Source organism: Triticum dicoccoides, chromosome 3B, assembly GCF_002162155.2.
Source record: "Triticum dicoccoides isolate Atlit2015 ecotype Zavitan chromosome 3B, WEW_v2.0, whole genome shotgun sequence".
NCBI lineage: Eukaryota > Viridiplantae > Streptophyta > Magnoliopsida > Poales > Poaceae > Triticum > Triticum dicoccoides.
Genome location: NC_041385.1, coordinates 529,260,684 through 529,273,009, shown reverse-complemented (window position 1 = coordinate 529,273,009; position 12,326 = coordinate 529,260,684). Strand labels below are relative to the sequence as shown.

The 12,326-nt window shown below is 41.0% G+C and overlaps 1 protein-coding gene across 1 annotated transcript; it reads right to left on the bottom strand.

The window, feature by feature from the left end:
• Nucleotides 1–9,942: 9,942 nt before the first annotated feature.
• Nucleotides 9,943–12,067, bottom strand: LOC119282786. Its single transcript, XM_037562878.1, has 3 exons — nt 11,996–12,067; nt 11,815–11,888; nt 9,943–10,294 (listed from the first exon to the last, which is right to left on the bottom strand). The coding sequence occupies exons 1-3, from the start codon at nt 12,065–12,067 to the stop codon at nt 9,943–9,945; spliced, it is 498 nt and encodes a 165-aa protein (XP_037418775.1).
• Nucleotides 12,068–12,326: the final 259 nt, after the last annotated feature.

The following is a 12,326-nucleotide window of genomic DNA, read 5'->3' as shown; positions in this document are numbered from 1 at the left end:
TATCCCAACTGCAGAGACGGCCAATTCCTGCAGATTGGAACCCCATTCCATTTATTCCCAGTTTAAAAGACAATGCTTTCAATGTTGTTAGGGACTACGTGCATATATTCCCATCATGGGAAGATTATAGTGAAGACAAACACCATTTTCACATCTTCCTGTCCAACTTACGTGTCAGTGCTATTATTCATGGTTATTATTTTCCTGTTTTCTGCTGATTGAACACATCAATGATTTACATTACATTGTTGTAACTAGGCGAGGTTCAATCTGGATAGTCATGACGAGCAAAGCTTGCTTGTGCTTTTCAAGGAAGCATTACAGCAGTATCGGTGTTACCTAAGGAAATCACACTTTGATGGCAAGTCTATAAACGAATTTCCGGTGAAGTCTCCTGTGCTAAATTTAGAAGACATTGAATGGAAAAACCTTGTTATGCACTGGTCTCATTCCCAAGATGAGGTACTGTCTATGAAATAACATGATAATTTGAACTTCTACTTTTCCGCATGTGCCTTACGGATCTTTTTTGTAGCAAATCTGCTCGAAGAAGAATTCCGGTTTGAAAAGAACGACAGGATATCACAAATATGCTGCCCGCTGCTTTGCTCTTGTTAGTACCTGTTGTCCTGTATCACTGTACTTGCATACATACCTGGTTCATTATGTGACAGCAGTATGCATGATAGCTTGCTTATCAATTGTTCGCTCCAAATTATCTGATCTGTATGAATGGTTACATTAGTGTAGAATATATCCAATGCCAATGAATTTTTTTAGCTCTGCATTGTTCTTGTAAGTACATGCTGTCCTTTATCAATGTACTTATATTGACAGGTAGTTGTTCATGTACCATCACTCTGCAGCTTATTTTCCTTTGCCCTCCATTTTCTACACATCAGATCTATATTTACTCTTACCATAAGGTTGGTAATGAAGAAGTTTAGCTGTGCATTGCTCTTGGCTGTGCCTTTTGCCTGTATCACTGCACATACATTTATAGCTACTTCATTATGTAGCATCACTCTTCATCTTATCTTAAATATTCTCCATTTTTTCGTATGCTTATGAAGAAGATTCTATGCTAAACTTCTTGAATTGCCCCCCCCCATCTGCATTGACAAGGGCTTTATAGAGCCTGTCTTCACCAGTAATGTAAGTTTGTCCTTCTCAGGCCTTCAAACTTTGTTGTGTATATTTGGTTAGGCATGACCGCAATAGCTGTTTATTTTTGGTGTTTGCATCAAATTGCATGTTTAAAGATTATTATGTAGTTCATAAACAAAAGTTTGTCCTTCTCAATTTATGTTTTCAGTTGTACAACCAAGTTCCTTCTTCATACCATGTAAATTAAACTATACAGAGCAAGTGATCTTCTTTTGCACTTCATGTATGCTTCTGTTCTTCATCCGTAATCCAGTGGTGTGGTGAACCTACCCACTACAGCACAATGTCATATTCTGGAATGTCTTAACTATGAACAATGTCATATCATTCTACTATTAATTATGAGTTCTTTATTTGCCAATCTGAAATGGGATAAATTGAGAGCACACTAACCATTGATACTTATGAGTTCTTGATCTGTAATCCAGTGGTGTCTTGAAGCTGCCAACTCCTTCACAATGTCATTTCCTACCATGTCTTGACCTGAACAATACCATATTGTGTTAATGCAATTTTAAACTGTGTCACTTTATTCGTCAGTAAGAAATGTGATGAATTGTCAGCACTGATACTTTTATGTGCAAAACCTGTCATCTGTCTGCTTGTTTATCTTTCAGAGTGAGGAAGATATAAGTGTTGAACAAGCGCAGTCTCATCATCTTGCTCAGGTGCTTGCGCTGCAGCTCACCAACAGGGCTAACCTTTCTTGAACTCTATTGAACTGCTGTCGGTTTTGTATATTATTTTGTCGGCGTGTTTATTTGCACTGGTGGCGATCTTTGATGCCCAGTGTATGTAATCTACTGTCTGCTTGTGCTTTATTATCATAGTGGTCAACTTTGATGCCCAGTGGATGTAATATGCCGTAATTTCTTTATTGTATAGTCTAGGTTTTTTCTTATTCACGATGCTGCAGTTATTTTACTGTATATATATCCTATCTTCGTAATAAACCAGCCAAACCATAAAATTACAGTACATAATCGGGCCGTCATGCAATCATGATGTATGATCCGCATCATGGGCCCCGTCAAACTGGCCCACTAGTAGATTCTGGCCTTTCATAGGCCGAGTAACCCTCGACCCTCTTTTCGCAAGAAAACTCAATGGCTTTTAGGAGGCTGAGAAGTAGGTTGGGCCTAAAACGTGCCGAATAGCTCACGGGCTGGCAGCAGCCCGAAATGGACCCCGGGCCATGATTGTGCAAATCAAATAACGGGCTTTTAACAGGCCAAAATTGTCTTGGTCCTTGTTTGGCCCAATCAGATATCAGCTGCGAGGCCGTAGTGAGGCCCAACTATATGACGGGCTTTTAATAGGCCAAAATTAATATAGGGCCGAAATGTTAAACAGGCCCTTAATAGGCCGAAACTAATATCAGGCCGAATTACTAAATGGGCCTTTAGCAAGTGGGCCCAAAAGCATGGCGCCTAGTTAACGGACCGAATCTGGTATGGGCCATAATTGACCCCAAAGCCTCTTAAAGGGCCGGACCTGATCTAGACCGTGATTTGGCCCAGAAAGTGGGAGGCTTTTAACGGGCCGGATCTCATATGGGCCATTATTAGGCCCGGAACGTGGCAGGCCAATAATTGACTGGATCAAATATGGGCCGGCATTTGGCCCAGAACATGGCAGCCAGTTAATGGGCCGGCCTACTAGGGTCTTCAAAATCTTGTGGGCCTACAGCTGGGCCGTCCCATTAATGTCGGTGAAATTTCATGGGCCTTTAGCTGGGCTGGCCAATTATGATCCGCAATAATTTTGTGGGCCTTTACCTGGGCCGGCCCATTATGGCACACAAAAATCTTGTCAGCCTTTACCTGGGCCGGCCCATTATGGCCTGCGAAATCTTGTGGGCCTTTAGCTGGGCCCGCCCATTATGGTCCGCAAAATCTCATGGGCCAGTAGCTGGGCCGGCCCATTATGGTCCGCAAAATCTTGTGGGCCTTTAGTTGGGCCAGCCCATTTAAACTTGATGGGCCGTGCCACGTGTCGACGTATCATAGGCGCCTTCTATCCAATGAGTGGATGACATTTGTCCCAACGATAAGCCGACATGTGTTTCCTCCAGCCAATGATGATTTTACACATGGAAAATCCCCATTGGTCGGGGCTGTTAAAGGGTTATCGGATCCAAAACCCGACCCAATTGCTTAACGGCGTGCCGTTACGGTGGATGCCACGTGTCAGTCACCCTTGACGAATGCACTTCTGTGACGTGATTTATCGTCATGGAAGTGGACACTTCCGTGATGATAATTTTGGTAATGTCATGGAACACTTCTACGACAGCACATGTATGGCTATCTTGATTCTGCCATAAAATCGTCATGGATGTACATGCATGACAGAAAATGCGACCTACTATGACAAACACGTATCATCACAGAAGTGTATTTTTTTGTAGTGAGACCAGACACATGAAGCGTCGCTTCAACTCCATTCGTGAAAATGTTCAAGATGGAGACATAGATATTTGTAAAGTGCATACGGATCTGAATGTCACAGATCCATTGACTAAACCTCTTCCGCGAGCAAAACATGATCAACACCAGAACTCTATGGGTGTTCGATTCGTCACAATGTAACTAGATTATTGACTCTAGTGCAAGTGGGAGACCGTTGGAAATATGCCCTAGAGGGAATAATAAATGGTTATTATTATATTTCCTTGTTCATGATAATTGTCTATTGTTCATATTGACCAGAAACCATAATACATGTGTGAATACATAGTCCACACCATGTACCTAGTGAGCCTCTAGTTGACTAGCTCCTTGATCAAAAGATGGTCATGGTTTCCTGACTATGGACATTGGATGTCATTGATAACGGGATCACATCATTAGGAGAATGATGTGATGGACAAGACCCAATCCTAAGCATAGCACAAGATCGTGTAGTTAGTTTGCTAGAGCTTTTCTAATGTCAAGTATCATTTCCTTAGACCATGAGATTGTGTAACTCCCGGATACCGTAGGAGTTCTTTGGGTGTACCAAACGTCACAACGTAACTGGGTGACTATAAAGGTGCTCTACAAGTATCTCCGAAAGTGTCTGTTGGGTTGGCACGAACCGAGACTGGGATTTGTCACTCCGTATGACGGAGAGGTAACTCTGGGCCCACTTGGTAATGCATCATCATAATGAGCTCAATGTGACCAAGTGGTTGGTCACGGGATCATGCATTATGGAACTAGTAAAGTGACTTGCCGGTAACGAGATTGAACGAGGTATTGGGATAACGGCGATCGAATCTCAGGCAAGTAACATACTGATTGACAAAGGGAATTGTATACGGGATTGCTTGAATCCTCGACATCGTGGTTCATCCGATGAGATCATCGTGGAACATGTGGGAGCCAACATGGGTATCTAGATCCCACTGTTGGTTATTGGCCAGAGAGCTGTCTCGGTCATGTCTGCGTGATTCCCAAACCCGTAGGGTCTACACACTTAAGGTTCGATGACGCTATGGCTATTAGGAAGATTTGTATGTGAATACCGAAAGTTGTCCGGAGTCCCGGATGAGATCTTGGACGTCACGAGGAGTTCCGGAATGGTCCGGATGTGAAGATTTATATATGGGAAGTTGTCATACGGTCACCGGAAATATTCGAGGCATACCGGTATAGTACCGGGGCCACCGGAGGGGTTCCAGGGGTCCACCGGGAGAGTGCACCTGTCCCGGAGGGCCTCATGGGCTGTAGAGGGAAGGGAACCAGCCCCTTGGAGGTCTGGGCTCCACCCCTCCTAGGGCCCATGCGCCTAGGGTTTGGGGGGGGAACCCTAAAGGGGGCGCCCCCCTTGCTTGGGGGGCAAGCCCCCTCCCCTTGGCCGCCGCCCCCCTCTAGATCTCATCTAGAGGGGGCCGGCCCCCTTTCCCCTTCTCCCTATAAATAGAGGGGCGAGGGGAGGGCTGCGGCACCACATCCAAGGTGCAGCCCCTCCCCTCCCCAACACCTCTCCTCCTCCGCAAGATCTTGGCGAAGACCTGCCGGAGAACTGCCACTCCATCAGCACCACGCCGTCGTGCTACCGCTAGAGCCCTCTTCCTCAACCTCTCCCTCCTCCTTACTAGATCAAGGCGTGGCAGACGTCACCGGGCTGCACGTGTGTTGAACGCGGAGGCACCATTGTTCGGTGCTTAGATCGGATTCGGTCGCAATTTGAATCGCTACGTGTATGACTCCTCCAACCGCGTTCTTGCAACGCTTCCAACTCGCAATCTTCAAGGGTATGAAGATGCACTCCCCTCTCTCTCGTTGCTATTTACTCCATAGATTGATCTTGGTGATGCGTGGAATTTTTTTTAATTTCTGCAATGATCCCCAACATACGGGGGTAGGGGGCACCCTAGAACACACAAGTTGATCTTTTAGCCGTGTGCGGTGCCCTCCTCCATAGTTACACACCTCGATCATATCGTCGTAGTGCTTAGGCGAAGCCCTACGCCGGTAACTTCATCATCACCGTCACCACGCCGTCGTGCTAGCGAAACTCTCCCTTGGCCTCAACTGGATCAAGAGTACGAGGGACGTCATTGAGTTGAACGTGTGCTGAATGCGGAGGTGTCGTATGTTCGGTGCTTGGATCGGTTGGATCGCGAAGATGTTCGACTACATCAACCGCGTCAACTAAACGCTTCCACTTTCAGTCTATGAGGGTATGTGGACACACTCTCCCCTCTCGCTGCTATGCATCACCTAGATAGATCTTGCATGATCGTAGGAATTTTTTTGAAATTACCGCGTTCCCCAACATATGGCCTGTTATTATTTGCACTAACCTTTCAGAGCATGAAGAAAAGAAATTATTGAAAACTCTGAGGGATCACTGTGCCGCTATTGGATATACTCTTGATGATCTTAAGGGCATTGGTCCCACTCTATGTCAGCACAAAATAAAATTGGAGAAGGATGCTAAACCAATTGTTAATCATCAACGACGGTAAAATCCTAAGATGAAAGAAGTGGTAAGAAATGAAATACTAAAGCTTCTGGAGGCAGGTATAGTTTATCCTATTGCCGATAGTCAATGGGTAAGTCATGTTCATTGTGTCCCTAAGAAGGGAGGTATTACTGTTGTTCCTAATGATAAGAATGAATTGATTCCAGAAAGAATTGTTACAGGTTATAGAATGGTAACCGATTTTCACAAGTTGAATAAAGCTACTAGAAAAGATCATTATCCTCTACCTTATATCGACCAAATGCTAGAAAGATTATCCAAACATACTCATTTTTGCTTTCTAGATGGTTATTCTGGTTTCTCTCCAATACTTGTGTCAAAAGATGATCAAGAGGAAACCACTTTTACTTTCCCTTTCGGTACCTTTGCTTATAGACGTATGCCTTTTGGTTTATGCAATGCACCTGCTACCTTTCAAAGATGTATGACTGCTATATTCTCTAACTTTTGTGATTGTTGAGGTTTTCATGGATGATTTCTCCATCTACGGAAGTTCTTTTGATGATTGCTTAAGCAACCTTGATCGAGTTTTCAAGAGATTTGAAGAAACTAATCTTGTCTTGAATTGGGAGAAGTGCAGTTTTATGGTTAATGAAGGTAATTTCCTGGGGTATAAAATTTCTGAAAGACGTATTGAAGTTGATAAAGCTAAAGTAGATGCTATTGAAAAGATGAAGTGTCCTAAAGATATCAAAGGTATAAGAAGTTTCCTTGGTCATGTTGGTTTCTATAGGTGGTTTATTAAAGACTTCTCTAAAATCTGTAGGCCTCTCACCAATCTCTTATAAAAAGATGTTCCTTTTGTTTTTGATGATGATTGTGAAGAAGCATTTGAAATACTTAAGAAAGCCTTGATTTCTGCTCCTATTGTTCAGCCACCTGACTAGAATTTACCCTTTGAAATTATGTGTGATGTTAGTTATTATGCTATTGGTGCTGTTCTAGGACGAAGAGTTGATAAAAAAAATTAAATGTTATTCATTATGCTAGTAAAACTCTAGACAGTGCCCAGAGAAATTACAATACTACTGAAATAGAATTTTTAGCAGCTGTTTTTGCTAGTGATAAGTTCAGATCTTATATTATTGATTCCAAAATAATTGTTCACACTGATCATGCTGCTATTAAATATCTTATGGAAAAGAAAGATGCTAAACCTAGACTTATTAGATGGGCTCTCTTGCTATAGGAATTTGATTTGCATATTATTGATAGAAAGGGAGCTAAGTACCCCGTTGCAGACAACTTGTCTAGGATAGAAAATGTTCTTGATGACACACTTCCTATTGATGATAGCTTTCCTGATGAACAATTATCTGTCATAAATGCTTCTCGTAATACTCCATGGTATGCTGATTATGCTAATTATATCGTTGCTAAATTTATACCACCTAGTTTCACATACCAGCAAAAGAAAAAGTTTCTCTATGATTTAAGACATTACTTTTGGGATGACCCACACCTTTATAAAGAAGGAGTAGATGGTGTTATTAGACGTTGTGTACCTGGGCATGAATAGGAACAAATCCTACGCAAGTGCCACTCCGAGGCTTACGGAGGACACCACGCTGGAGATAGAACTGCACATAAGGTATTACAATTTGATTTTTATTGGCCTACTCTCTTCAAGGATGCTTGTAAGTTTGTCTTGTCTTGTGATTTATGCCAAAGGATTGGCAATATTAGTAGTCGTCAGGAAATGCCTATGAATTATTCACTTGTTATTGAACCATTTGATGTTTGGGGCTTTGATTATAAGGGACCTTTTCCTTCCTCTAATGGGTATACACATATTCTAGTTTCTGTTGATTATGTTACATAGTGGGTAGAAGCTATTCCAACTAGTAGTGCTGATCGTAGCACTTCTATTAAGATGCTTAAAGAAGTTATTCTTCCGAGGTTTGGAGTCCCTAGATATTTAATGACTGATGGTGGTTCACATTTTATTCATGGTGCTTTTCATAAATTGCTTGCTAAATATGATGTTAACCATAGAATTGCATCTCCATATCATCCTCAGTCTAGTGGTCAAGTAGAATTGAGCAATAGAGAGATTAAATTGATTTTGCAAAAGACTGTTAATAGATCTAGAAAGAATTGGTCTAAGAAACTTGATGATGCATTATGGGCTTATAGAACTGCTTATAAAAACCCTATGGGTATGTCTCCGTATAAAATGGTTTATGGAAAATCATGTCACTTACCTCTCGAACTAGAACATGAAGCTTATTGGGCAATCAAAGAGCTCAACTATGATTTCAAACTTGCCGATGAGAAGAGGTTATTTGACATTAGCTCACTTGATGAATGGAGAACCCAAGTCTATGAGAATGCCAAGTTGTTTAAATAAAAAGTTAAAAGATGGCATGACAAGAGGATATGAAAGCATGAGTTTAATGTGGGTGATCATGTTTTGCTATACAAATCTCTTTAAGATTTTTTGCAGGAAAGCTTCTCTCTAAATGGGAAGGCCCTTACGTTATTGAGGAGGTCTATCGTTCCGGTGCCATAAAAACCAACAACGCCGAAGGTGGTAAACGGTCAAAGAATCAAACATTATATCTCAGGTACTCCCATAAATGTTGAGACCAATATAATTAATACCGTAACACCGGAGGAGTACATAAGTGACACTTTCCAGAATGTTTCAGACTCCGAAAAGGAATAAGTATGTGGTACAGTACGTAAGCCGACTCCAAAACGTTTCCAATAGCAATTTTTCTCCATTTTGGAATATTTAAAAAATTAGGAAAATTAAAAGTAGTCCGAAGAAGACACGAGACACAACAAGGGTGGAGGGCGCGCCCTACCCCCCTGGGCGCCCCCGTCCTTGTGGCCACCTCGTGTGCCCTCCGGACTCCGTTTTCTTGAACAATACTTCTGTTGGTCGGTAAAAAATCATTATATAATCTCCCAAAGGTTGTGACCACCGTACCATGGCAAAATCCTCTGTTCTTGTTTCGAGTTGTTCTTCTGAAAGATTTAGATCACTATGACGTCTCCAAGCTCCCCCAAGGACAAGTTTTTCGGGAAGGTCATCAACCCCTACCTTGCGGACAATGTTCAAGAAATCGGTAACTGGTAGCTGCTCGGTCGGGTTGGGAGTAGCAATTAATCAGTGAATCGGCCTATTAACTGGATTAATCGGTCGACCATTAATCGGTAGATTAATTAGGGAATGGACAATGTATATCTTGTTTTTTATGTACTCTATAATACTCGCATGTTATCCCAACTATGGAATATACCAAAATATGCTACTATAGGCATATAAAAAGCATAAATACGAGGAAAAATTGTTAATCCTAATGGATCCAAACCCAAATAATGTCAAAATTCCAAATTAATAGTTTAAACATTAAATTGTCAACATACGTCCACACAATATCAGGATATCAAGACAATATGCAATTCAAATATCCAATATGTCATGAACTGAAGATAAATGGCAGCCATACAAATGGAAATAGAGAATACCAAATAAATGGCAGCAACACAATATATAGACACACATGTCAAAGATAAATAAATGGCAGCCACACATGTCAAAGATAAATAAATGGCTTCCACAAAAATATGGAAGATCGAATAATTCATAACAAGGTTCACAACACAACTAGGCAAGGTGCAAATAGGTAATAATGTTCACAAAAGTTCAGCCACACAAATACATGTAAAAAGCTGAAGGTTCAGCCACACAAATAGATATAGGTAGCAAGGTAACAAGGTTCAACCACAGAAATAGAAGCAAAATAAGGTCTTGTGCAATAATAAAGATCTTATAAGTTGGTGACAAATGGCTCAAGGCTGCGGGGGGTCCTCTTCATCATCGTCGTCTTTAGTTGCCATCACCCCATCATCATCAGACTCATAATCAATCCCATCATCCTCTATCTCATGATCTGATTCATTATCATCATCCTCAACGAATTCTTCAGCTTCATCGAGTTCTCTCACTCTTGCACTTCTACGAAGCTCCACAGGTTTGCTTGCCCCCATTGTTTCATCAATGATGTTGTACAACATGCCTGTAGTGGGATCAATCTCCTCATCGATATATACATCTTCAAATATCCAATCTTGAGCTCGTAAAGCATCTCCACCAAGAAGAACATCACTAGAAGAGGATAACTTCTTTCTTTTATCAATAATCACTACTAGGAAAAGGCCTGCTAGTGGCGCACCTGTTTTTCCTACTAATGGCGCACTACAGGTGCGCCACTAGCACCTCGCCATTAGGATTTTTTACTAATGGCGCACCTGTGGTGCGCCATTAGTATACCAGATACTAATGGTACACCAGGCAGTGCGTCATTAATATACCAGATACTAATGGCGCACCACATAGAAGTGCACCATTAGTAACAATTTTTTTTCAAATATTTTTTCAATTTTTTTTCAATTTTTTTTGTTTTTTTCTTAATCTCGGGTCACTATGGCTTAATCTCGGGTCAATATGCTTAATCTCAAGTCAAATCGCACTAAGTGGTCAAACTTCCCGGAAGGTCACCCATCCTCACACTACTCCAGCCCAAGCACGCTTAACTTCGCAGTTCTATCCAACCCCAGCACCACCTCACTTAACAGGCACTTGTTGATATATCTATCATATCAATCCTATTAAACCTTGTTGATCTCTAGGACTTTGTTCATGTTCATGAGTATGATGAAATTTTGAAAAATATTTCAAACTTCCCGGTCATATTATGTATCTTTTTTGAAAAAAAATTCCAAAAAAAAATTCGAAACCAATTTTTTCTGTGGCGCACCTAGCAAACGGTGCGCCACTAGTAAGTTTGAATTTTTTTGCCTCTAGATCTTGAAAGCCCCGTAACTTTTTTCGGTTAGGTTTTTGAGGATTTTGAAAATGTTTAATAGGGTTCCCCCCATTAAATTCGGATGTAACTTTTCGAGTAGATGATTTTTCATATAAAAAACTTTTTAATCCGAGTTCGTATGCAAAAGTTATGCCCGTTTTACAAATTCTAGAGAGATTTTGCAAATAAAGTCAAAATTCATATTTGTAAATTTTCCCAAGAACTAGACCACATATCACATGGGAAACTTATTTTTATTTTATTTTGTTAACATTTCCATCATTTTCTTTTATTTTTTTAAGACTGAACAGGAGGTCCACCGTGGGGGGTGCATTAGGTGGATTTTTTGTGCCAAGTTAGTAATGGCGCACCGTGGGAGTGGTGCGCCATTACTAGTTCAATTAGTAATGGCGCACCACCCCCACGGTGCGCCATTACTAGTTTTGAAAAAAAATTGAAAAAAATTTACTAGTGGCGCACCGTGGATGTGGTGCGCCGTTACTAGTTTTAACTAGTAATGGCACACTATCCCCTGGTGCGCCATTACTAGTTTTGAAAAATAATAATTTTTTTTAGAAAAAATTTGATTTTTTACTAGTGGCGCACCGTGGATGTGGTGCGGCATTACTAGTTTAACTAGTAATCGCGCACTATCCCCTGGTGTGCCATTACTAGTTTTGAAAAAAATAATTTTTTTTGTTACTAATGGCGCACCGTGGATGTGGTGCGCCATTAGTATTTTGACACTAATGGCGCACCAACACATGGTGCGCCGTTAGTATATAGTAGTGGCGCACCACATGTCTGGTGCGCCATTAGTGTCCATATCATCTATAGCCCTTTTCCTAGTAGTGAATCCTCATTGAATTGGATATAAACTAGATTGTCCCTACAAGCCACATCTAGTTTATTTCTCCTCTTTGCATCTACCTACAAAAGTGCAAATGGACACCTAGTTAAAAAATAGCGAGAAGTAAGAATATTCAGATTTGATCAATTGTTTGATACTTGAGAGTGACTAAAAGTCTAAGAGTTACCATTTCAAATATGCTCCAATTTCTTTCACATCCGGATGAACTTGTGGTAAAGTTAAGTATTCTTATGGCCATGTGTTGCAAAGTAGGAGTTTGTAATCGATAAGTTGACCACCAATCAGCTAAAATTTGACAAAACTGAAATAATATCCAATCAATCTATATAATTTTAGAAATGCAATAGTAAGTGTTTTGCTTTGACAACAAGCTTACCTGCATCAAAATTGTCATTGCTAATTGCTTTCATGGCAACCACCTTCCCAAGCATACCCTCTTTCTTTTTAAACTTGGTGAAGTCAATGTTCAGCACCTTATTTTGCTTGATGTCATCATC

Coding starts and splice junctions, on each gene's coding strand:
- LOC119282786 (XM_037562878.1), bottom strand. CDS start 12,067: ATGGCCATAAGAATACTTAACTTTACCACAAGTTCATCCGGATGTGAA. Junction 11,889..11,995: donor ATTGGAGCATATTTGAAATG/GTAACTCTTAGA, acceptor GCACTTTTGTAG/GTAGATGCAAAGAGGAGAAA. Junction 10,295..11,814: donor TATATCCAATTCAATGAGGA/TTCACTACTAGG, acceptor TTTCCTAGTAGT/GATTATTGATAAAAGAAAGA.